Source organism: Triturus cristatus, chromosome 3_2 (genome assembly GCF_964204655.1).
Source record: "Triturus cristatus chromosome 3_2, aTriCri1.1, whole genome shotgun sequence".
Classification (NCBI taxonomy): domain Eukaryota; kingdom Metazoa; phylum Chordata; class Amphibia; order Caudata; family Salamandridae; genus Triturus; species Triturus cristatus.
The window spans coordinates 54,526,319-54,553,338 of NC_140584.1; the positions used below are offsets into that span (position 1 = coordinate 54,526,319).

The 27,020-nt window shown below is 42.7% G+C and overlaps 1 protein-coding gene across 4 annotated transcripts in view; it reads right to left on the minus strand.

Moving 5' to 3' along the window:
• Nucleotides 1-27,020, minus strand: part of IGSF9B (immunoglobulin superfamily member 9B) — a 1,286,301-nt gene that overhangs the window by 187,038 nt on the left and 1,072,243 nt on the right. For 3 of the 4 annotated variants that reach the window (XM_085647230.1, XM_085647233.1, XM_085647229.1), the window contains one exon: nucleotides 14,824-15,725. The exons of the other annotated variant lie outside the window; for it this stretch is intronic. In XM_085647230.1, the coding sequence (XP_085503356.1) occupies nucleotides 15,502-15,725 (224 nt within the window). In that variant the 3' untranslated portion in view covers nucleotides 14,824-15,501. Of the gene's footprint in view, nucleotides 1-14,823; nucleotides 15,726-27,020 lie in introns of those variants that run through there. 4 annotated transcript variants of the gene reach the window in all.

A 27,020-nucleotide genomic window follows, 5' to 3' on the forward strand; every position in this document is an offset into this window, starting at 1 on the left:
GGGCATTGACCTTAAAAAACTTCAACCTCACTCTATAGGGGAGCTATGGCTAGTCAGTGCTTTTGAAAAGGTGGCAGACTAGAGGGCATCCTTAGGGCAGATGATTGGTCAAATTCTACTACCTTTGCAAACACTACTGTAAGCCGATTGAGCACATGTCAGATCTGGTTTTGCAGAACCACCAACTTTCTCTTTAATTTCAGATAATGCCCAGTAAATCCGTCCTCCTGCGATGTTCCATCTTCTGGACATTTGACGTAGCGAGAGTTTTTTTTTTCATGGCTCAGATATGAAGTTTTTCTTTATCTTGATGTTCTTATACCGTTACTGGATTCTTCGTTTGTGCATGAAGGCGGAATTGCGTTCGCATTTCAAAGAGGCTGACTGTTCTGTGTGCATGCTTATGACATGCCAGGAAGGTTCTGCTCTGGAATAATTTTCTTTGTGATGTATGAATTCTAAATGCTGAGTGGAGTGGCATTGAAGGAGTAATACATGTTAGTCTCCGTGTCTTTCATGAAATCCAGATTCTTTTGGCATTTAATTAGGAGAATCGCTATTCTCTTACCTAACCACAGAATCCTCACCTTGTGAATCTCCATAGTTACCAGACTGGACCCAGAAACTCCTGCAACAGCTCCTGTGTGGTAGAAGGTTGGACCACTGTCCTGGGTCAAGATTCTGTTTGGTCTCTGGAAAAGGATGACATGGTGCACCATATGGGCGACATCCTGGGGCACTGACGACATATGTCTCCTATTTCATTCCATGTCCTTCAATGTGGAGTGGCGCTTGCAGGGGCAAAATTAACTTGGGATCTTATTATTCCTGACGTTGACTCCACAAAATTAGAAGCAGTAGTGGTGAGGTAACTGTGATCAGAGTATCCAAAGGACAGAGCGCTACCAAAGGTAAGAAGCGTATTCTTCTGGTGGATATTTCTAACCACAGATTCCTTACATTGTAAATTACCTCCAAGGAGGTGGGTTTGAAGAGTGGAAGGTCCTGCAATACCAAGCAGGTAAAATTACCTCCATGAGGTCTTAGGAATTGATGCAGTAGTGCCTAGTGAAACCATGGACATATGGTTCAACAACAGATGTCCAGGACAGGCACCCCCTGAGTCAGGGCTAGAGTGGTGGCTTTTTCCCAGGTGTAATGTGTCATAAGGCTCTCAAGAGGATCCTCTGCAGCCAAGACATAGCCATTTGATGCAGAGGACATTATGATGAAGTCCATTTCAGGACCAACCATTGACTCCAATCAATAGGTGAACACCAACACAGTCTTTCTTAGATCTATCAATATAGAAATTAGGGATATGTCTTGCGTCCTAGTGGTTTAGCCTGTCATCTCCTGTAGATGAATTCTGGTGAGAAAAGAACACTGAGAATGTGATCAACTGTCCCATGATACCACTTTTGGAAGAAAGGCTGCGTGAGTTTTAAGTGCCAGCTTGTCAGGGAAAAGGTAGCACATGGGGGCTGAACTGATAAGCCTTTTAGCTCACCAAACTCGACTTGTAGAAGTGATGGAAATGAGAAAAACTATTTTTAAGGTCAAGAGCCTCACATCATAGCTGTGGAGAATCTCAAAGAGAGCAAAGATTCATTTGGCAGTGGGACCTCCCAAATGAAGGTCCCACTGCTGCATAATGAATGAAGGGAAAAGAGGGAACTATATGTGAAAGCCATTTTGAAAACACACCACAACTGGTGACTTCAATACTGAGAACTGATTAAGCAAACAAAGAAAGGTTGAAAGGAGGTGGAAAGGCGTTCAGGGCAACCATGTCCCATGTATCCTCAGTTAAAGGCAGCCTCTGAGCAGGCTGAAGATGACACTGACTCAATGAAGGAAAATCCCAGGGTGCACAATAACAACATAATTTTGTACCGGTGGGATGAGACACTTGTGGTGAGCCCACCTCCAGGGAGCCAGTCATCAAGGTACATGAATACAAGTATCCCTAACCTTTAAAATTGGGTTAATTCCTTTGGGACGGCAGGACTGTACATGAAAGCATGTGTCCTGCAGGTACAGGTACGGCATTCAATCCCCAGACTGGTGCAATGGTCATCATCTTGAACTCCTTGAGGAACAAATTCAGATCCCTGAGGTCTACGTTTGGTGTCAAACTCCAGTCCTTCTTGGGGACCAGGAAGTAATGTGATCAACTGCTCCTCCTGGGGTACAAGCTCCATGGCCCCATTGGCAGGCAACATCAACAGTTCTATGAAAAGTATACTGGCTTGGTCTGCTGACTTCTAAGGGAAAATGTGAGGACGGGTGTCCAGAAATGGAAGGACATAGTCATTTTGGACAATCTGGAGGACCCACAGATCTGAACTGATCAAGTGCCAGTAGGGAAGGCAATCCCATATTTGCCCCATCAGTAACAGATGCTCAAACACCAGCCTTAAATTGTTTTGAAGCATTGCCTGGAGATGAATAGGAAGATAACTGATGCTGCTCCTTCTGTCCTCAACCTTTGACACTGCCTCTGCCTCTAACACCATGGCAAGTATGTAGTGGTTGCTGGTGGGCTGAAATTGCGGCCACTGGCAGAAGGCAAAGCCCATACAGTAACCTTGAAACTTCCTGTACTGTTGGTGGAACTAGCATGCTGTGTATAGCATCCTAAGGAGCGAGCTGTAGCTCTACTATTTTCGAAATACATCACAGCTGCATGTGCCTTTTCTTCCAATTGTGTGGCCCCACCAGAAGGCATATCCATCAATGATACCTGTACATCTATTTAAAATATAGCAGAGGCCATCCAGGCGAATAGTCTGATAATGAAACTGGTGCCCATAACAGAGCACCAGTAGGTGGTATCCAGGCCAGAACATAGAATCTACTTAGCTGAGTCTTGTTCATCTTTAACCCTTTGAGCAAAGGCATTGCATAGGTCTTCAGGCAATGCAGGAAGAATCTCATGCAAAATGTTCCAGAGTGTGTGACTGCAGCACGACACCAGGAAACATTCAACGAGTGCAGTGCCTAACTTCCTGAAGAAAATACTTCCCTGTCCATCATGTCAAATCTCTTAAACACCTGTATCCGGAGAAGCTGCAGGAACAGAGTTAGGGGGTTCACCTTACAAATGGAGGCACAAATCTCTTATTAGCGGGGTTGCTTTAAGAACTTAAGAGTCACCAAGCAGGTCAGTGGCGCCTAGCAATGGGGAGATTTACCACAGCGAAGTAAATGGTTTTGACAAGGCTGCCATAATGAGGTCAGCCTCTGCCTAATTAAATTGCAACAAAGGCTCTGAAGTTGAAGTTCGGGATGCAAAATAGCAATAAGAAGGTTAGCAATAGTCTCCTCAGTGGGGAAGGCAGTTCCAAAATGTTTCCTGCCCCCCCTAACTGCAACCGTGAAAGAGGCCTTTTCTTAGTTAGAGTCTGTGAAGGTATATAGGCTAATGAGATTTTGCAAATTGATCTATTAAGTTTGCATGAATATAATGAAAGGATAGCAAGTTACCAGCCTCCTCATCATCATTATGTCCGTCATGTTGGGAAGGTTGAAGATCATGTACAGCATTACAGTTAGACCCAAAAGAAGCCTTCATCTACCAGAATTATTGCTGCCAATGCAGAGGAACTGGAGAGCACTCTTCCGCCACAACAGGTTATGCCTTAATTATGGTATAGTGATGAAGGGAGAACTGAAGTCGAATCCGGGACTGAAGCAAAACCCTGATCCATAAACTATGCCACCAGAGTCAATGGAGGAACGTCTGGCGAGGCATGTAGTGTAGGGGTAAATTCATGGCATGGTGCCAGAGGTGGGCCGACTGCCACTGGAGTTGGTTAATGCTGGGGGAGGGACCGCAAGTAGAAGTTAAACTGCGGACTCCACAGAGCCCATGGTGCCAGAAAGAGCACCATAGGGGGCTAGAATGGGTTTGAAGATCTGGCGTATGTATGCCTCCTTCAAGGCCTCAATTTGCTGCAGAGTTGGTAAATAGTGCCGGAGCTCGGTTTGCATTGCCTCTAGGTTTTGGCAGCAAGTCTTAAAAGGACGGCAAAGCTGGAATTGGGTGTCTGAAGTGGCGACTAAGAGAACACTACAGAGAACGGGAGAGTGTGGACATCATAATGCCGAATTTATTCTTTTTATGTTTCTCTTTCAACTTGTACCTATACTTCTCCTTCATCTTACTTGACAAGGGCAATCAGGATCAGGAGTTACCCAGTGATCTGAATGGTGACGGACTAAGTTTCTAGTGCTCTGTGATGTAGTTTGACCACCTGCTCCTCGGTGGCATTGGGATGCATCTGGGAGCACTGTCAAAGAATGTGGAGCCATATATGGTGCTATGGCATCACAAACAGATGACGTGAGGGGGGACATCACTGAACACTGCCAAAACATGACCTTAAGGCTTTGGTAATAACCGAAATAGGGTGAACTAGAGCTCCAGATCCGCGTCAAAGGGTGCAGAAAGAGAGGATGTGACACCAGCATGTAAGGGCTGCACCTATAGGATTATTTATTATGTCATGTCCAGAGCACAGATAGAGTCCAGTGGCATGCAGGAACTATTGCAAGTGTTTCTGGATCCAGTATGGCACCTGGAGAGATTCACAAGGTGAGGAATCTGTGGTTATAAGTATCCATCATAGTTACATTTTTCTAAGGCAAGTTCCTTGTCATGACCATTTCTCAGTCAATTTTCATTAGCCACCTGAAAATGGTGGTATTTTAACTTATGAAAATCTTGGACATTCTCCACAGGATACAAAGTGTTTGCCACGAAACATACACAGGTTTTAAAGCAGAGGTATTAACTGTTTCACAATCTTGCCAGGTACAGCATCCAAGGCTGCCATATTTTTATTACATCCCACTGTTTAACAATGTCATTTGGTGGCACGTCCATGCGTACTGCTTACTGACCTCAGCAACATGCAGTTAGAGCTGGAAATCAAAGGAAGATTTTAACAGGGATTTGAAAAGGACCGTTTAAAATACAGTTCATATTGCTTCCAAAATTTTGGGAAGACAACAAATGGACACATACCTTCTCTGGACTGAATTTACTGATTGAAAATTAGAGGGTAAACCATTTTCACAAAGCTGTCGCGCAGAGATAATGCAAAGATTCCTCTGACACTAGATGTTATATTTTTCACATGCCTTCTATACTGTATATATAGGAGTGTTCCTTCTCTAACATAAAAATAGAAAATATATTCATGTATATGATTTGAAGCAAATAAATATATATAATTTATCTATATATTTCTGTAAATAGTTATATGTGTGGGTGTGTGTCTCTGCATTATAAATATAGAACATTTAAGTCAATTAGTGCATTATCCATTATCTTTACTCAAACATTCCAGATCGAGCTAAGTGATCAGGATGACAACAAACAAAAGGATATTCTACATTCACAATAGCCCCCTAGGTACATCTGGTAAAATAATGCCTGAATATTTAGTGCCAATGCATAAAATAGATTGGCCAATGTGAAAGTATTGCAAATTGAAATATTTCTTTTTTAGGGGCCAAAATAAAGACTGGTTCTTGGCCTAGGGAGGAGTGTGGGGTGAATATTTATGTTTTGTATACGAGCTGTTTACAGCACAAGTCATTGCACTGCGACCTTACAGCTTTGTGCACAGACATACCCACCAGTCAAAAGAGGAGAGGTTCAAGCAGACTTCCACCGTCTGTTCTTCTCCCCTTGGACTCTAACACCTCGGGGCCTTGAAACTGTGCTCCTTCCGCAGTGCCTCCTCCTGTCCATGGCGTGGATCTCTATTACATAAGGACCCAAACAGTACATTTTGCCAGCATCACTTCCCCAGCCGTGCCTAGTGCTTCATCTAATGAGAGAACAGGATGCAATGTGGATGCTCTCAACAGAAAACTAGCTAAAAACAGAAGCTGCCAAGCAAAGGTGCTGTTCCATACTCGCCTGTAATAAGAATTGGCCTTGTCGGGGTAGGGTAGGTGGTATGTCGAGAAGAACAAAATATCAGTAAGTTGAAAACAGTAAAAAAAAAAAACTGCCATAATATTTTATACAGGGTCAATCAAGAGAGAAATGTTGGTTGATGGCAAGAGACCTGGTAAGATATTTATGTTGCAGTTATCAGTTCTTTGTATTTGGGGGCCTGGGAAAGTGATGTCATAGGAGAAAACGGTAATAGACATCAGACATAAAATATGTGATAGGTGCTGGCCTCATGCAACTCCTGCAATTATGGTCCATATGGAAATTTATGGGTAAGGGGAGAATAGTTAAGCGGAAGGGATGAATGAATTTACAACAAGCCAATGCACTGTATAATACTACTGCCGACTTTCATGTTGACTTGTAGGTGTTTATCATCACGGTATTCCAACGACGTGCACAGTCAAATGAAGGTTTGTCTTGAAGTAGCCCACTCGCTCTGAACCCTTGGATGGGGACCATCTACACTCTAGCTGTAATGCTAGCTATATATATATATATACATATATATATTTGATTTATTTTATTACATTCTGGCATTTATAACAAAAACATCTCAGGTCCCTATCTCTTTTCATCTTACTATGCAGCTAAGTAACTAGAGATTCAACCTGTATGCATACAGTGAGTGAAAATTTAGATAAGCATCCTCAACAAAACAGCTAAAACTTAGAGTTTTTTTGTTTTCTTTAAATTTAGCAATGAATGTTATAGACGTAAAGAGCAGCATGGCACACCACAGATTTGGCCCAAAACTTGTCTTAAATTTCAGTATGTGCTATGTGTACCTTTCCTGTGAAAGAAGGTTAAGGCAGTATTCTCATGTTTTGCAAATAAGAACTAACAACTGTGATAGAAACACTGATTCTGTTTTTTCAGGATGTAACATATATGAAATGGATAATGCATTCTGTCTCCCTCTCTCAATCTGTCTCTCACTGTCCGTGTGCGGGGATTGTAGTTTAAAGGTGAAATTCTGAACATAAAGGTAAAATGGTAACGTTAAACTAGCCCTAGCGATTTGAAATTTCTTAACATAATTTATAGGGGTGGCAAAACAGACATTATATTTGTCAAAGAAAAGTTTTGCCTATTTTTTCCAAAACCTAATTTTCACACTACCTGAAGAAGTGAGATATTTTCACAAATGCATGCAAATAATATATAATATATGTATATATACAAATATGTATGTGAGTATATATACATATAATAGGTCCTAACTATAACTATCTACTGGCAACCACCAGTAGATAGTATACATCTAAAATATATATATATATATATATATATATATATATATATATATTTTCTGTTACTCTCTATATTTTTGTTATAAGTAAGGGGGAAATTTGCTTCAGAAAATTTGGAAATTGTTGACATTTAGATCAAGTATTAGTCGCAGAATAAATCTCCACAGTTGCCTGTCTCCATTCTTTTAAAATCTGAGCTAGTTTGCATGTTACAATCTCCTACAAGAGAAGTGGCTGTCAGTCTAATATAGTAGAGAGGAAGTTTTCAAACCCCATTCAAAAATGCTACCAGTATTGCTTTGTGTAGGGAAATCACACTCCCTTTTAACTCTACGAAGATAACTTTGAGTAAGATCGCTTGGAAATGGAGAGACTTTTGTGAATTGCCCTGCACAGGTTTTTTTAAATGAGAGATCAGAAGGTAACATGTGTTGGGCCTACTTGGTAAGTACCACAAGAAGTGATATTGTTGAGCTCAATTAGGTTTTAGTGGCAAACTGTAGTGAGATATGTAGTAACAGCATTTTTTTCTGATATTAAAATAAATGTTGTTTGATGTTCTCTCAACTGCTCTCATTAAAGAGCATCAGAAACAATGACCCAAGAAAAAGGGAGCCACGTTTCCTTTAGGTACCAATCATCACAAGCAAACTCTCAATTTGATGAAGAATTTCAGCCAATCAATGATACCGATGCCCTTAAAGTGGGTAAAAAGCAAGCACTAGTTTGTGTAAATAAGCACTTGAATGACATTGGCTCACATTGTTAAATTGTGTATTAATGATATGTACATTCCTAGACGGCTTGAAGTAATATTCAATAAAACATCTAGCGCCATTGGATGTGCGCATACACACCTCTGAGTATCTTTATGCACATTCTTGCATGGCACACAATGCTTTCAACGACACCTAGATGATGTATGAAAGACCCTGTTATTATTGAGCACAAAAGGGTCTTAATGACCCCCAGTATAAACATCAGAAGTACAAAGGGAAAGACTCCTGTACATATTCAAAAGATGGTCTCTTCAACACTGAGTATCCCCAGCATCAACAAGGCCCTGAGAAAATATATTAGAGGGTCTATTTAACCCTGAGCACCAATGACACTGCCTGACCGGATCCTTCCCATCTCCAATAAAAGGTACATCTGACCATGAAACCCATCATCACTTGCATGATGCACTGGGAGAACCTACACATTGCCACCATAGAGCATGACTTGATGTATGACTTGAATTAGCAATAACGGTACACCTCAGTTTAAGAAATCAATGCTGAGCACCATTTGATAAAGTAGTTTGAGCAAAATGGAGAGACTGGAATCTACCTCACTGAACAATGGTAATCTTTGCTCTGTTGCCTCACTGTAACACCACACATAGGATGAGGCACTTTCAGAAAAAAGAGCTTCACAAAAGCAGTCATAAGAGGATAATAGACATTTCCATCTGGCTAAACAATGCATATGTCCATTCAAAAATCACAAAGCCAACAGTCTCATAAATCAAGTAGTCACAGCCAAGAATAACTGGGGAGAGTGAACCTCTCTGTTGATGGCTTGTTTAAAAAAAAACATTAGGCTATGGTCTCTTATATGCAGATGTACGGCATAGTTGTGGGTGGGTCAAAAACATTCTGTTCACTAACAAATTTGCCTAGAAGCTAGTGGGCAAAAAAGAATGTAAATTAAATCGAACAGTAGACACAGGTCCTTCCATTCAATTCAACTGCTCCATACACCAATATCAAATACTTAAACTTTGTCTCCAATTGGTTGCCATACTAAAACAGTGTTTTCAGGCCTTTCCAAACTCTTTTGTTAAACTATTTGTGCCATGATCACTCTTACTGGGAGGCAGATATTTTACTGTGTTTCTTGAGACATACATATATGTGTTACCTAAAAGTCTGCATTGCAGATTTTTGTTTGACAACATATTATAACTTTGAATTAACTTCCTGCCTTCAGCTTTAAAATTCTAGAATTATCCACCTCACAACATTCCTCTTTCAATATCTGCTTTCTATTATGTTTGGAACTTGATGGAAGTATAAGGTTGAAAGCGTAATGGTGAAAGAAGCTTTGCTCTACCTGAGCTCCAGTTGGATGCCTGGGGTCTTTCCTTCTGCAACCTACAAGTTGAATTATTCTGAAATGCGGACATTGCTTCCGTTTGGTTAAAACAAAAATAATAAATACTCCTTAGAGAAGATAATTGGATTCCAAACAATAAGTATATAAGTGTAAAGGAATAAGCAAACCCTTACAAAAAGAGAAACAGACCCGCTCTGTGTTCAAGGGTGTTCTTGACTGAAGACTTTCTTTGAATGGTGGCATTGGGCATGAACATTCATCTAAGTTTAGCATCAGGGGTGTTATGAGACTGGTCAACCAGAATACTTGCCACCCCAATATGCTTAAATACTTAAAAAGGCCACACAATCATTAAGGATCTACGTGACATCGGCATTCTCTAAGCATTTTGAGCGGATTCCCAGGTTCTAAATAGTGGTCCCCATAGGCATATTTCATCACACAATGGTATTTAGAGGCCAAACAAGAAAAGTGATCATCAACAACAAACCCTTTCAAATTGAATCGTTTCCTGTCAGTGGATGCTTCGAAATGGTTTATACTGTTTTTCTTTATATGACAGCAACCCAAATTCTAGCCATAACCATTACAACCATGGTCCTTCCTATTTTCCTTCAATGCCCTTCAGTACCTAACCTGATCTTGGAAAAGAAACGTACCTATAACATAGTACTGCAATTTCTAATTAGTATATGTTCAGATGTTGTACGCAATTTAACAAGACGATTGTTTCAGTCGATCGTAGGCTTGCCTTGAATGACTCACTTTTACATCTACCAGAAGCCAAGTCCCCACTTTGGGTGATATCATCTGACTGTATTTTATCATGACACTGTACGTTTGTGGTAACTAGATGTAGCGATTTGTAGAAGCAATTGTAATGATTATAATCATATCTGGTACCGCTCCACTTCACAGTGTGTGAAGATGGGTCTAATGTTAATCTACATTGGATTCAGCAGCAAAAATGCTGTCACAGATAATTAAAGTTTATTATTTTGCAGCATAAATCTGATTGCTGATTCGTATGCCATAAACAGACTTTCCAACAGTATTTCTGTTCTAATGTGGAGATGGGTGTGTAGTTTGTAGTCAGCGTTCTCATTTTTGGCTGTTCCACGGTTGCTTTCTTTCTTGCATGGAAGTCCTCAGGGTAATGAAATATTTAATTAGGAAGAGCTCTCCATGTAGCTGCTTTGTTTCTATCTTAAGTACGTATATCATCTAAAAGGGGTAATTTTGCATCCTTCTTCTTTCTAGATAAGTCACATGTATGCCAATGTAACGTGTTTCAATAAAGCATGTTATTCCCTGTAAAATGCCTGCCTCAGCAGTGGTGTTTCATTTATGTTGGTGTGTACAAATAGTTCAGTAGTATTTCTGAACTCTTGTTGTATTTAGCCTAAATAGTACATTACTGCTTTTCTAGCAATGAGCGTAAGCTGGTGTATGATGAATTGGAATGACTATAGTTTCAAATACATGAAAACAGGGGCATTCCCGTGGTAAGAATTTTAATTAGTTGCGAGAACTACCCTATCTTTGTGAAATTCTGTAAATTGTTCTTTAATTGTGAAAACGTACAATACCGTGACAAGCCTAAATTAAGTGACTACTATTAGGAAAGCAACTTTTAAATCAATTCTTTAAGGGTGCACTTCAGCGTTCATTCATATGGTTGTGGTATTACTATGGAAGAGGACATTTACATACAATCTTGGTGGACGCAACACCCTAGACAGCATTAATCTTTTAAGGCCTTCTAAAATATCATAATGATACGGATCTAAGCTCTGCACAAGTGATTTCTGATGTGGCAGCTGCATCAAGTGATGTTCATGCACTTTTTTACAATAACTCTGCAACACCACACTTAGGGGCCAGATATACGAAGCATTTTTGTGGTCACAAATGGCTCAGTTCGCAGAAGGCCTTTTCTGATATACAAACCTCACATTGCGATTTGGTAACAAGTTACTGAAAGGCAATTTGGGTTTGTTATCCAATACCATTTTGGTATTTGGAAGGGGCGTTTTTAGGGCATCCCTTTCAAATACTGAATCGTTGTGCTATGTATTAATGTTTTTCGCCGCATTCCAGTTGCAAAGCATTCATCTTTGCGCACCTCCTCAAAGGAAGTGGTAAGCCAATCACAAATGGGAAGAAGTCCCTAAGAGACCTATTTCCCTTTGTGAACGTTGACCAACACATTTTTTCTGTTTCCATCAACCCCAGCTTACTCTTAACAAATAAAATTTACACTTTCACTTATTATTATTTTTAATGCATCATGTGCTCCTTTAAGGAAAATGGATTGCATTTAAATAAAAAAATATTTCTTTACTTAAAAACAATCACAGACATGGTAGTCTGCTAACCTCAGCAGGCCACCGTCCCTGTGATGGCTGTCATTCCTAATGGGTTGGAAATTTCGACCTACCTCATTAACATTCATGAGGTAGGTCAATTTGCGACCCACTAGGAATCTTTAATTTAAAAAAAAAAGTTTAATACATTAAGATAGTGATTCCCAAATAGCGATTAAAAAAGAATTGCTATTTGGAAATTGCTAAATGTATGTACATCTGGCCCATACCTTTATAAACCACTACAAACAAGCTCTTGCTCTTCTTGCCTTGATTCATGTAACCTCTCACAATAGTGGATCTTGGAATGCTGGCTTGTACTTGTGTTCAATTTCATGATTCACAGAGCACAAATTGCCAGCCAAGAGAAACTCTTTGGCTCCCTTTAATACGTGCGTAAGCAAAATAAGGTGCTGATTGTTTTATTGACAAGGACTGATATCTCAGTTTGCAAATATATGCAGTTTTCCTGTTCCATCTGTACTCCACAGAAGCCTGCTGCTTTTTTGTATGAGCATATAATATGGAGGCACCTTAACTCAGTCAATGTCTACGTGTTTTGGTTAATGTAGGTTGTAACCCTTCCAGACCTTCCCTATCATCCTCCTAACAAGTGTAATCTTCTACCTGGATGTAATGTGGATCCTGATCTTCCAGTACAAGCTGTGTTGAGACCGAGATATGTGAGATTCATTAATTGGTATCTCAACACTCTTACTCATCCTATCTAACTTTTAAACTGGATATAAGATTGATGACTTCTTCAAAGCTTAAAGTCTTTATTTTGTTATTCTTTTTTATGCATTTTGAGACCAAAGATGCAATGTGACACTCTCTTGCAACTCTTGTACTAAGAATGAGCCTCTTTCAGCACATACTCATCAGTGTGGAAGATTGTGTTCTGGCTGAAGGTCAAAGAGAACATTTCATTGTCACCTCTAATACATTTTTGGCACAAGGTAGAGTATACCCTTTGGGTTGATGCTGTGGTGTTGTGGTAGGTTTGTTACTGACGACACTGATAGGATATCAAATCTTTTTTGTTTTTTGGTTGCGGTCTCTTTAAGAACATACGTGTCTCTTGCCCAAATGACGGCTACTAGGCTTATGGTATGTTTTCCAGCCAAAATAACTACATTGGGTGTTTATTTACATTGTATTCTCAAATGCATCCTCTTCTCTTTGGTTCAACTCAAATGGTTTGAAAGTCTCTACAGACTCAGCTTCTTTGAAGTTTGAGTGTCCTTCAGAATAGTAGACAGTTCTGAGTGGGTTGATTGAGCTTACAAATTTATATCTGATCACCGTGCCAACATACTGGCATATTCAGTCCAGTATTTTTCCATATTATCTAGCTCTTGGGTATGAAAAAGCAAACGGGGGTTTGCAACTCAAGTCTTAGTTGTCCAGCTGAAGATTCAAATTAGACACAGTGAGCAAGTCCACACTATACTGCTTCTTATAAAGAGGGCAAAATATAAATGGCAGTCTCTTCAACCCAGAAACTTGAATGCGCATCTGGGTTGATGTCATTGTGAGTCATTCAAGTCAAATGGCCAAATCTTTCAGCCAAATTGTGCGCAGCATGTGAATCAATAATACAAGTGGTTAGTCCTGGTCCATGAGTGCCTGCTAAAAACATTTAGATTAATTGTATACAAATGTATCCATGTGGATGTGCTGTAATACTAGACATCCCTGGTCAGTAATATGAACCCCGCGGAAAACTGCTGTTTATAAGTAAGAAGAAAGATACTGATAAAAAGAGGATCAAGAGTTCTTCGCCACAAAATGGTGAAAATGTCAAAACAAAAACGTTATTTCCAAATGCACCACAAAATGAGAGACTAAAGCTCTGCCTTGTCCATATGACAAAAATGACCCTGAATAAGCAAGGTTCACCTTAACAAGGAAATCAAAGCTTATGAATGAGGATCACTCAGAATTAATGCAGGAACAGTTTGTATCTGATTTGCTTGAAGTATCAACGAATGAAATATGCAACATATGTAACAACTGTACTTTTAAAAAAATGTCAAGTGTGAAACAGCAAAACTTTAGGACCCTTACAGTCACACAATGTTTTCCCTCCCTTATAAAGATAAAGAAAAGAATAAGGGAAGAATATGGTGATTTGCATCCTTGTCAGGTACCGCTTCCCACTTGTTCCTATGAGGTAATAGGAGACACGGCTCATGCCGGTCTCCTTTATGATGTTGCACCAATTTCAGGCATGAAAATCACACCTTGGATGATACTCAATCCAGGCCTTAGTGCAAAAACATGGAAGTTCTGGCCTGGTGAAGCTAAGTCATGGAATAAAGGTGGAGTATGCTGTCATCGAGTGATAACTAGAGGAAGAATCAAGGGTGGAAAAGATATAGGGCAAGGAAGGAGAGGAGAGGTGGTAAGAACGGTAATGAATATAGCACCAGTATATGTTATGGACCGTGCCACCCAATCCTTTACACCCTGCCCTGTTTCCAATTCCCAACCCACAAAGCCCACAAGAGCCTAGTAATACAATACTTCCCTTGCCGGGTTAGCACCAGCTCTCAGGGATCAATGGAAACTGGGTGTTTGGGATGCACAGTGGCCAACACCAGTAAAAGCACCATAAACAGTACTGAGAAGGTAGCTCTTGCTTATCTAGGCACCTCCAGTCTGTGGAGGTATATTCAGCTTTATGGAATGAGATTTCAACAGCTTCATTGTTTAGCTAAAGCTAGTTCACCCCACACTGTCCGCAGTGGATGTAAGTAAAGGGGTCATTAGCGACTTACTAATTTATCAGTGTGCAACAACCCCCTTTTCCCTCAGTTATTGTAAAGGTGACCGAACACCAAGTAAGAGATGGAGATAATACAGTCCATTCTACATGTATGCACGCTAGAATGCATGTCAGATACAGAAGACATTCCACTGCTCTCTCAAGAGACCTCTGCTAAATGAAGAGAGTATCTACTTACTACAACTATTTTGAGCCCCAGTCCTAACTAAAGTTTTACACTGCATATGAGAACCTAAACCCTCCCCCATCACAGCTGCCATGCTCCATTGCACATCACCAGTTTTCTCCCCAGCACACCTCCACCCCTTCCCTCCCCACTGCTGCCCCCGGCAGGGTTGGTCCTGGCATAAAACAGTATAATCTCCAACAGATTTGCAACAGCATTGTCCAAATGGTTGTTTTTCCTGCCAAATGTCATGTCCCACTGTCAACACCTCCCTTCCCACTTGAACTAGCAACTTGCCATCAAAATATACCTCTGTAGGTAACATGCAGTTGCCCATTGCCCTCCCTCTTCCATCTAGTATTTACATTATGCCCGGTCTCAGGATCATTTACAGTGAATATCTAAGTTGTTACATGTGCACTATGCCATCAACGGGCAGTCATGGTTGTGCATTTACTTGGAATTTACGCCCAGTTTTAAAGTCTTCTTTTGCATTTGCATTGAATTCACACCCAGTTTTATAGTCTTCAATTGGCCATAATTCTCATTACCAGGCAAATCAGAAGATTTGTGTGGTAAGTGCAGCTCTGGGATAACAAGTGACTCAATTACCAGGTTGAGGTGCTGACTGGCCCAACTATTTCACACTGAGAGATGGATTGTCCCTGGAAAGGGACGCTCAAGACCACTAGGGTTCTCTACCCTAATACCCAGCTTGGAATGCTACAAGTACTAGCCACACTTTTTCACCTCTATCCCCCACTGAAGAGAGAATTTCGGAAAGAAACCCGTTCAGAACATAACTACAGTTTTCTTCATGCCATTAGCAGTGGCATCTCTTCCCACTTGTGCTAGAGCAAGGTGGCGTGCCCACCAGGGTCTTCCTGTTCGACACTGGTTAGAATTGCTTTTTGATCATCAGACTGCGGTCGGTGACAGAGGTCGTCCTTCAGGGATGAGAGGCGGGCAAACGGGTCTTGTCGTGGAGTCCTTTTCTTTTTGCGGAGGTAGGCAGCTTCCTCTGGCCGCAGTACCTGAGAGTGAGTGAGCGGCTGAACCTGGGAGGCAGAATCATCTGGGAAGGGGGGGGCAAGGGACAGGGAGACACGAATGACAAAGATAACACAGGGAGGGAGGAAAGGAGAAAGACACAGGAAAAGAAAGAAGTAAAGGGTAGAGAGTAGCCAGAATAAGGGAAGGAGAGAAAGCAGTAAACATACTTTAATGTCAGGTAGCAAAAGAGATCATTAAAAGTTCTGTGCCCTGGAAGAATACTTTGTGAACAATGTTTCTGCAATATGAGCAAGCAAATGATATGGAGGAACTGAAAGATGAAGCTAAAGAGTTTCATAGAAGTGCAGAAAGGTACCATGTTTGCCTGGAGGTGAGGTAATAAGGGAAACTTGCTTACATACATATACACACGTGGAAATGATCCATAACCTGCCAGCATCAGTTTGTAACATGTAGTTCTGTAGATTAATATGCTCTGTATACTCCTCCCATCTAGTGTTGGGCCCTTAGGTTTGCAACTTGTTTTCCTTTGAAGAAGTTTGAGTCACAAAACCTGGTGTTACCCCACTCTTGCTCCACAATGCACTAGGGCACAGGCTCCACCTCAGATTGCTTTCTACTCAATAGATGAGAACTGTAAGGGTGCTGTGAGTTGTAAAGGAGATGAAAGCTGAAAAAATAATATGTGATCATCGCTGACTTCCGGAGAGGACGGTTGAGGCATGTGAATTTACAGCACCACATGCTAAAAACAGATGGTTACCGGGTAAGTAACATTTTATGTTTATAATATGTGTGCCAGTAGATACACATGCTTTGCTTAGACTTAAGGCAGTTCCTCCACAAAGCGGTGGTTAGCAAGTTCACGATGCAGATGTTTGGAGAACAAGTTACTTGCTTTCGGTAATACTCTTTCTGGTGGATACTTTATCTAACCGCAGATTCTTAACATTAGAATACTCCCCAGGTGCCAGACTGGATCCAGAAATATTTCTTCAGCAGTCCTCCCAGGAGCAGCTAGGTGGGGCTGCACATCTTTGCTTTGGGTCAATACATTCCTGGAACATACAGAGCAGAGCCGTATATAAATGCCACCCCTGAGTGCTCATGTCAGTTTCTTATTTTTATTTTTCCATACCTTCGGACACAGAGAAAGAACAAATTATAGTACCATAATGTGGTAGGAGGGCAGGGAGGAATCTATGGTTAGAGAGAGTATCCACTAGAAATAGTGCTAGCAAAGCTACATAACTTGTTCTCCGGATACTTCTAACTGTAGATTCCTCATCTTAAAAGAGATACCAACGCAATAACTCCCCAAGTAGAGGGTTTGTGGAGTGGCCTCAGGCCAAAATGCCCTGATGGACTGACCAAGCAAAGTTCCCTTCCCACTGGAACTGGGCTGTCAAGGCAGGAGTGTATCCAGCACATATGGAATTACTTTACCTTCGCAGTCTGCCAAATGTCAAGGACAGGCACTCCACAAGCGCTGGTAGAATGGGATTTCAGGCCGACCAGGGGATGCTTCTTGACCAGTGCATGGCAGATTTTGATGCAGATGACTATCCATCTCAACAGGAGTCTCTTCTGGAGAGTCTTCCATTTCTTAGCTTTTGGTGGGGTTCTTCAGGGCTAATTGTCCCCACAGTGTTCCTTGATAAGATCAAATAAAAGCTCAAAGCCCTTTTGGAGTCCAGCCTCTCCTCTTCTTTTTGAGGACTGATGAGGAGCAAGAACAGTGAAAAAGAATGTCGCCTGAGTCCTCAGCAGCAACTTGTCAGGGAAAATATTAGTGTATTTTGGTTGAGAGTGCTTGGAGTTCACTCATGTGACAATCAGATGTAACTGCAAAGAGGAAGACTGTCTTCAAGAGAGGACACTTCGCAAGTATATTTGCATTGGCTCAAAGAGTGTAAACATTAGAAATCTGAAGACCAAGAGAAGGTCCTTCTATGGCATCACTAACGGCTTGGGAGGGAACATACATACCAAACCTTCAATAAATCCGATCACAACAGGTGATTTAACCAAAGACAGTTAGTCCTGTAAATGTTGACGGCCAAAATGGCGATCAAATACCTTTTAATGGTACCCATTACTAGGGCTTGCTCGACCAAACACACAACAAACAAAAGGACATGCAATAGCTTTGCTAGTAAGGGATCAGTCTCACGGGTGCCAAACCAGGCAACAAATTGGTCCCTGTGCCCAGCATAAATGGATTTTGTGGAAGGGCACCTGGTGGCAAGGATGACATCTACCACTTTGGTTGGCAGATCACACTCAGTCAGTTGCTGCCACTCAATCTTCATGTATGTAGGTGTAAATTTCACAGATTTAGTTGGAGGACCCAGTGCTGTTGCTGTGACTGAAGATCCTTGCAAAGTGGTAGCTTGATGGGAGGACAGTTGTTCATGCCCAGATGTTCCAGGTACTATACACTCCTGGCCCAAACCAGAACTAAGGACAGGAGTCACTTGTTGCATTCCAACAGAACACATCTCATAACAAGTGTTCTTGTGGAATCTCCAGATCATTCTTAATCTTTTTCAGAACTACGGGCAGGAGGCCTGTGTTCCATTATAGTCAGAACGCATCTCCTAATGAGTGCTATTGTAGAAACTTCAATGCGCAAAACATTCAACATTGCACGGCTGGCATGCACATTTTCAATTAGTCCTTCTGCAAGAAGACATACAGAGGCCAAAGGTCCAAAATGGGTCTGCAAACCCAGTCCTTCAAAGGGACAAGTAAATGGCGAGAGTATCAACCCTCTCATCTTTCCGAGTCCGGTATACTCGTCTTACCCTCCTTGGCGAGTAACACTCACAACTTTAGCAGTAGAATAGAGAGGTGCTTGTTTGAAAATCACTTAGATGTGGGGAAATATTTGGCAGGGCAAAAAGAAGGCCCATCTGTTGGACTTGGATTGCACTCCTGGAAGGTAATGACATGCCTCACTGGATGGGCATGCTCCTCCACAGGCAAACTAAAGTGGTATGGTGGCTGTTGCAGAAGGGGAGGAGAGCGGGAGGACTGGTGTCCCAGCTGGTCCCTGGGCTGTCCACGTCCTCAAAAGGATTGGGGTGACTGCTTTACTGGTTGTGCAAACAGTCTTTCCCTATATGGCAGCCCTTTGGAATTGCCTCTGAACTTTCGGAACTGTTGTGGAAACTGTTTGGCAGGTTTTAACAGACCCAAGGAACATGAAATAGCTCTACTTTCCTTAAAGAGATCTACCTTCCCACCAAAATGGTCTGACCTATCTAAGGGTATGTCTGTGATGGAGGCCTGCACAGCCCTGGAAAATCCTGTGGAATACATCAATGCCTGTCCACAAAGTATAACACTGGTGCAGACTGCCTTCTCCAGGCAATCATTAGTATCTAAACCACAGAGGATAACCTATTTGGCTGCATCTTGCCCATCATGAATTGCCTAAACCGGAGACCCTAAGCTCTTCCAGGACGGCTGGTAACATCTTGCAGCCCATGTCCCATCCATCATGTGTACAGCGAGTAAGCAGACAGCATTCACCGAAAGCAATGCCAGACTGGTGGAGGACGTCAACATATATTTGCCAAAATTCTCAATCATCTTGGATTCCCAACACTGAGGAGTGTTTGGGATTTACCTTACTTGCCGAGTCCAGAACCATGAGACTCTCTTCATTATGATGTCTGGTTAGAAAAGCAGTTATTTACAGGTGGGCATGAACAGAGATTTGATTGAGTAGCCATCAAGGTTATTAGTGGGGACCTCATTAAAAGAGAGGAAGGGCTCAGAGGTAGATGGCTAAGGATGCAAAATTTCTCTCAGGGTGTTCATTTTGATCTCACCTGAAGGGAGCTCTAAATGCAAAATCTCACCTGTCCTTTGGACCACCACTGAAACTAATGCACTTTTCTCTGTTGGTTGTCTAAGTGGAGAGTCAAGCCTCTAGGCTTCTAAACTGAGAGGCTACCAAACTTAGAGGTCCTTGGGGCCCAAAGGTGCACCAGAGGAACCAGAAAGGAGCCAAACATCTTCCGCATGGCCTTCTTGAAGGGTTCAATCTGCTGTGGCATCACCGATGCCCCAGGGAACTAGGGGCACCAGGACCAATTGAGGATTTGAAGGTGAACAACTGACATTGTAACACCCACTTTGCTTTTCTTTAGGTTCAGAATGGCAGGATGGTGTTGAGTCCTGCTTCACTTTATGTTTATGACTTGACTTCGATTTTGACCTACTGGAGTACTTGAGCATAAAGGAACAGCCTCAGGAGCAGGACCAAGTTTGCTCCCACAACTTGGAGCAGAACTTATGTGTAGGCTGCAACGTCTTCTTGTGCTCAACACCATGGAGCCTCACTATCTGGCCTAAACTGCCCACTGGGTGTATGAGGGCACATTTATCACCCACCTTTAAAGTCATCAGGGTGACAAGAAGATTGGAAGTGGAGCTACAGATCCACGTCAGAAGGTGGAGAAAGAAAGGAAAATACATCAGCGTACGGGGTGGCGCCTATATGCAGCCCTGCTCAGTCACTCATAAGGCAGTATGTGGCCAACGCACCACCTAGAAGCCGTAGGAGCACCACTGAAGAAAAGTTTCTGTATCAAGTCTGTTGCCTGGGAGTTCTCTAAGTTGAGAAGTCCGTAGTATGAAGGATCCATTAGAAATAAGTGTTTTAGCACATCATAGACCACTAAAGCCTGTTGTTAGGCTAGAATGCCCACACAACAGTATTTGGTTAACACATGTCGGGATTACCAAATGGAAGCATTGACAATATCCGCCAAGGGGATGTTACCCAGTAAAGTAGTGGCATCCTGTTTCAGTGTGGAGCGGACCCTAGGAGGCACGGGGAGGGTGCTCTTGGTCTTAGCATACCAGGTTAGGATGCACTAGTCAATCAATGTAGTAAAGTCAAATTGAGAGATGGGATGCCCTCTGTTGGGTTTGACAAAGACTACAAAAAGCTAAATAGAATTACAAAAATGCTTAACCCTAGCAATGTGGTACATGAGTGCTCTCTTAGCATCTAGTGGTATGAAGGGTCCTTTCCGCTTCAGACTTTGGTTGTGTGAACAAGACAGGCAACTGAATGTTCTGGTTCATGTGAAAAGGTGAGGCAGCCTTTGGCAGAAACATCGGGTTGGCCTGAAGGAGTACTTATCTTTATGAACCTGGAAGAAGGGTTCTTGTAATGAGCTTGGTGCTCACTAATGCATCTAAGGGAGGTGATTACGATTAATAAAGATACCTTCCATAACAGAAACTGTAGGTCACATTAGTGTAAGGACTCGGAAAGAGGGCCCATGAGTCATGTGAGGATCACAATCAGGTTTCACATAGGGGCCTGGGCGTTATTGGATGGATTACTCTAGCCCTAATGGCAGGGACCTTGAAAAGTGATGAGTGTTCTCTTCTCTTACGGTATGTAGCAACTACAGTGAGGTGCAGGTGTATGAAAGTATAGGCAAGGTCTATCTTGTATAGAGGTGGTAGGCAGCGAACGATCTCTTGGACAAAGACCATAAAGGGCCTAACTCTTTTAAGATACAGTAGTGCATGAGCCTCTCCCACGTAACAGGCGATTAGCGGGTTTTTTGTGCCTCTTGCATTATAAGTAAGCTTAAGGTGGTCAAACTCTAGGAACTCAGGTGCCAGACCATGAAGTTCAGCTCTCTGGGTGTCTGAGTCAGCCCTGACGCTGAGTGAGAAAGTCCAGCATCAACGGGAGCTTCTTATGGTGGCACCTCTATGCGCACTAAGTACCAAAACTAACTTTCTCCGGTTGGGGCTACCAGAATGAGGGTCATAGACACCTGCCTAATCTTCTTCACTACATACGGGAGGAGGGGGAGCGGAGGCAAATCAAAGGAAAATATGCCTGACCAGTTCATTTTTAGTGTATTGCCAATAAACTGTAGCTACATGTAGGTTAGTTTTTTCATGTTTTAAGGAGTGCCAAACATGTCAATGACAGGAGTTACACACTGATGTACATACTTGTGAAGGACTTGAAGGTGGAGTTCTCACTTGTGGACCTATTGATGAATCCAACTGAGCAGATCCACAAAGTCGTTCTTCAGGCCGGTGTTGATTTCTTTCCTAAATTTCAGAAGAAAGGAAGAGGTTTGCAGGTGAAAGGAGTGGTCGTGAGGTAGGAGAAGGAGCGTTCTCCACTGTTGCTCTGGCACATGCGGGGGTGGCATGAATAAGAGTGAGGTGGACTGCAGGAGTCTGGAGGGTTTGTGAAACTTCAGGCTGTGGTTAATGTATGCTAGTCCTTGATTGTGAAGGGCTTTATAGGGATGGATCAGCATCTTGAATTAGCATCTCTTCTGAACGGGAAGCCAGTGGAGTCACGAGGTGGGGGGTGATGTGGGTCCATTTAAAGAGGTCAAGGATTAGTCTGGCTGCTGAGTTCTGTATGGTCTGGAGTCTCTTCAGGAAGTGTGCTGTGATGCCTACGTAGAGTGATAGCCGCAGTCCAGTCGGCTTGTGACCAGGGCCTGAGTGAGGGTTCGTCTGGTGTTGACAGGGAGCTATTTGAGGATCTTTCGGATCATGCAAACCGTTAGGAAGCAGGCGGAAACTGCGTTGATCTGTTTTTTTATGGTGAACTTGCTGTCCAGGATGATGCCAAGGTTGCGAGAATGGTCTGCAGGGGTTGGTGATGGTCTAAGTTCTGTTATCCACCAGGAATCGTTCCATGGGGAGGTGTTGTTCCCGTAGATCAGCACTTCTCTCTTGTCTGTATTGAGTTTTAGGCAGTTATTTTTCCTCCAGTTGGTGAGGCCCGCCATGCACTTGTGGAACTTTGCTTTAGTGGTGGCAGGGTCTTCTGATAGTGAGAGGAACATCTGGGTGTCATATGCGTAGAATATGATGTTCATTCTGTGGGATTGGACGATGTTGGTCAAGGGTGTCATGTAGATGTTGAACAGTGTGGGGCTGAGGAACGAGCATTGCGGGATGCCGCAAATGATGTCCTTGGGTTCTGAGGTGAAAGGAGATAGGTGGAATCTCTGGGTTCTTCCGCTGAGGAAGGAGGCAATCCATTTGAGGGCATTTCCTTGGATTCTGATGTGATGCAGCCTCATTAAAAGGGTGTGGTGGGATATTGTGTCGAATGCTGCTGAAAGGTTGAGGAGGATCAGGGCCGCCGTTTCTCTCCGATTGCGGAGGGCTCTGATGTTGGTAGCAATCAGAGAGGTGTAGGTGCTGTGGTTTGTGCAGAATCCAGATTGGGAGGGGTCCAGGAGGTTGTTCATCCCCAAGTGTTGTGTGAGTTGGTGGTTGATGGCCTTTTCGGGGAAGGGTACCAGTGTGATAAGTCGGCAGTTCTTGAGTTTGCTTGGGTCGGGGAAAGGTTTCTTGAGGAGGGGTTTGACTTCTGCATGTTTCTATACTTCGGAGAAGGAGGTTGTGGTTATTAATCAGTTGAAAATGGTGGTGATCTCCCCTCTGATCATCTTGCTTCTGAGGTGTAAGATGTGGTGGGGACAGGGGTCTGTGGGTGCGCCTGAGTGGATAGAGGTCACGATGGCTATGGTGTTCTGTGTGGTGAGCTAGAATGCAAGACTTGTGGCCAAATGCAAACTTGGGACAGGAGCGCGGATTTGTACTAGGAGGGGGGAGAACGTTTTGAACTCCAATTCCAAGGAACAAGTGTTATTGGCTCAGGAAGAAGGGAGTGAAAAGTGGGGGATAAAATTGTTTCCAGAGTGTTTTGTGTGAGGATAGGAAAGCTGGAAAAACTTTCCCTACACAATTCAGCTTAAGAAGGGTATGGGTCCTGTACGACAGAAGCACAGGGTTGGATCTTTAATATGAGGGATGTGTGGAGAACAATTCTGGATGATTTTATGAAGGTGTGAACAACTGAAGAAGTAGAATCTTCAGAATGGGGTTCCCTCCTAATATTGGCAAAGAAGGCACGGACAAAGATTTAAGGCTCTGTGTAAGGGCCTTAAACAACATCATTGCCAATGATTGACATACTCTGCCCAATATTAATGAGTCAATTCTATTTTTTTTTAAAGGCCTGTGTATTTTTGAAGCTTGAAATCAGGGTAAGCATCATCAGATCGAGCTGTGTCAGGAGTCAACATTTTGCGGTTTATTAGGGTGCCGTGTGGCTTAGCCTCAGCAGCATCCACCTTTCTGATGGCCACATATTACCTCTTCCTGGATACAGAACACTTTGTCAAGTGTTTACAGGATTATATTTGGGGTTCTACTGGAATGAGGAGGAGCACAGAGAAATATTTGGCAGTTTGTGGGAGAATGGCTTTACCATAAAACAAAAGAAACAAATGTTTTTCTGCTGGGAAGTTGATTACTTCGGACACAAAATATCAGGAAATGAACTTGAAACAAAGAATTTTCATGTAGATTCCATTTGTAATGCACCCCGCCCAAACATGAGGGAACATTTGTTGTTTTTTACAGGATTATGTAAATAATAAAGTAAATTTGTTTTACAATTAGAGGAAAAATGAGAACATTATTCAGGAAGGATAATTAAAAAAGATATTGCCACTCACCCACTTCAAAAACTTTTCGTACCAGAATGAGGTGCATGGTCACGGTGGATGCAAGCATGCATGGAAACTGTGCTGTCACAGAAGGCCAGAAAGGAGTGGAATGTGGCATTTCACTCGCGGTCTCCCGCGCTTCATTAAATAATGGCCCCGGATGGGCTGGGTCCCAGGGGCAGTTTATGAGTTAATGTGGGGGTGCCTATGTGGCACAACTGCATCCCGTGGACCACCACCTCCCTGGGGTAAACATAGTTAAAGACATACAGGGGCTAACATAGCCCCACACAGCCCTGGGGACCGTCACCGCCCCTGGGCTAATTGTTAAAAATAAAAGGTGCGGGGAAGGCTGTATGGCACTCATGACATAGTCAGTGATATCACTGATGATATCTCAAATGACATCACTGATGACATCATCCACAACATTACTGACACACCTAGTCACACCCCCATAGATTCTTTCATACACCCACTCCCACACAACCATTCACAAACCCATTCACAGACCCTCTATGGGTGACTGACTCAGTGTGTGAATGGCAGTATGGGTGAATGAGTGGATAAGTCAGTGGCTGTATTAGTGAGTGAGTGTGTGTATGAGGGGTTGTATGGGTGAGTCAGTGGATTTGTGTGTAGATCTATGAATCAGTGAGTTGGTGTGTAAGTACTGGTGTGGGTCTTTAAATGGGTTTGTGAATCGTTGTTTGGGTGTATGAAGGGTTCTATGTGGTATGAGTAGGTGTGTTAGTAATGTTGTGGATGATGCCATTTGAGATGTCATGAGTGATGTCACTGAACAAGTCATGAGTGATGTAATATGTGAAGTCATAAGCAGTGCATTGAGGGGACGTGAGTTATAGTTAGCTCAGCTAACTATAACTTCTGAATTTCACTGGTTTTGTACGAGTGAAATATGACCCCAACTATAACGTCCCTGTAACCTTTATTTTTTTCTGTGAATATATATATATCACCTTAAATGTCTGTTTTTCTAGCAAAGTTTTCAAGCATAGGATTAGCACAGTGCAATCCACGCCGAGCTCGAAATGGACAAAGTTTTGTGCCATCTGTACAGCAAAGTCTTTAAGCATAGGATTAGCAAAGTACCATCCATGCCAAGCTGTAGAATGTCAAAGCCTTTTACCAATCCAGGCACAGTATTACAGTTTTGGATTGGTAAAATACAATACAAGCCAACCTGGAATGCTCAAAATCTACCCCTGACACGTGTTTCACTCTCGTTTAGTTCCCAAATTTAGGCGAAGCACACTGTGTTAATCCTATGCTTGAATACTTTGCTAGAAAAACAGACAATTGAGGTGAGCAGTTTCAGAGTGCCGCTTGTGTTGCAGGGTGCTCTATATACGAGCTGTTCTCCACCTAAATTTGGGAACTACCCAGAGTCCTCTAATTGCTATTTTGAATAATTTATTTGGTACTCTAAGTTTAAAAGGGTATGGTTTTGACTTATAATGGGTTCTCCCTTGTGTCTGAACTCAGCTATAACTCTCTGAAGAGCTCTAATGAGAGCGAAACACGCGTCAGGGGTTGCTTGTATGCATACCAGCCCAATTTGGGGGTGTCTGTCACAACAGTGGCCTACCACTGTGGAGGACTGAAAGGATGACCCTCTGTGAGGTTAGATGGACACACCCACCAATGGAGGTCAGAGAAGGAAAGAGCAGAAGATGTCAAAGTGTTAGAGACAGGCTCCCCTAATGCAGGAGACACTGTCTCCTGAGGCACCACAAAAAGGACCTCATTACACCAGGCATGCAGCACCAACAGGGTGCACAAGGCCATCACGCCTAACACGCAAAGAACCTGCAAAATCAGGATCTGATTTGGTCTGTGATATATCTGAATGAAGATCCTCTGAGGCATAGGAAAGGTTCTAATGTAGGTTGTGTCCACAAATCACTCCAATGATGTACAAACCAGAGTAGGGGCAAGGTCTGACCTTTGCTGGAGAAGCCCGGATGATGAAGGGTAAACGTGAGCTCCAAATGGTCCAAGACAAGCACTGGGAATTCACCCTTCACCAGTCAATCGTCCAAGTGTGGAACCACATGGGCTCCTGATCTCCTGAGGGAGGCCGCCACCAAAGTTAGTTCTTTCGTGAAGACTCACAGAGCAGTCGTGGGACCAAAGGGTACAACCATGAATTGGTAGTGCTAGGAGCCCCACTTTGAAGCAGAGGTAATGTCTGAGAGCTGGGAAAATCAAATGGTCAGAGAGAAATAGACATCTTGGGGACCCACAGACACAATTCATTCTTGTGCACTCAGGGCTTGGAGGACAAAGCCAAGGGACAGTATTTTGAACTTGCATTGGGACAACGAAATCCAACAGCCCCACACCCACAAAGGCCCAGAGGCTACAGTCCTTCTTGAGGAACAAGAAATAAAGGGAATAAACTCCTGTGCGTTTCTCCCCCACAGGCTCCACTTTTTCTGATACACTTTACAAAAGTCCACAAACTTCAGCCTGCATGACTGATGCATGTGCTGGGGATACACTTCCTTGCAGAAGGTAGATGGCCTTATTGGACAGAAAGTGAAGTACACAGATCTTGTGGACAAGCTGGTCCACCTCTACCACAAAAGAGAGGTAGAACTCTTACAGGGTCTAAAATGCTGGGAGGGTTTCACACTGTCAGGGGTTGCCCCCTAGAAAAGCAGTGACAACTACGATATTGACAGTGGCTATGCAGGCTAGTCTCAGTGAGTTGCTTCAAGGAGCATGCAGTTTCCTCATTCAAAAGTCTCTTGCTGTCAAAGTGAAGATTCACTAAAGCAGCCAGGACATCCCCCGAAAAG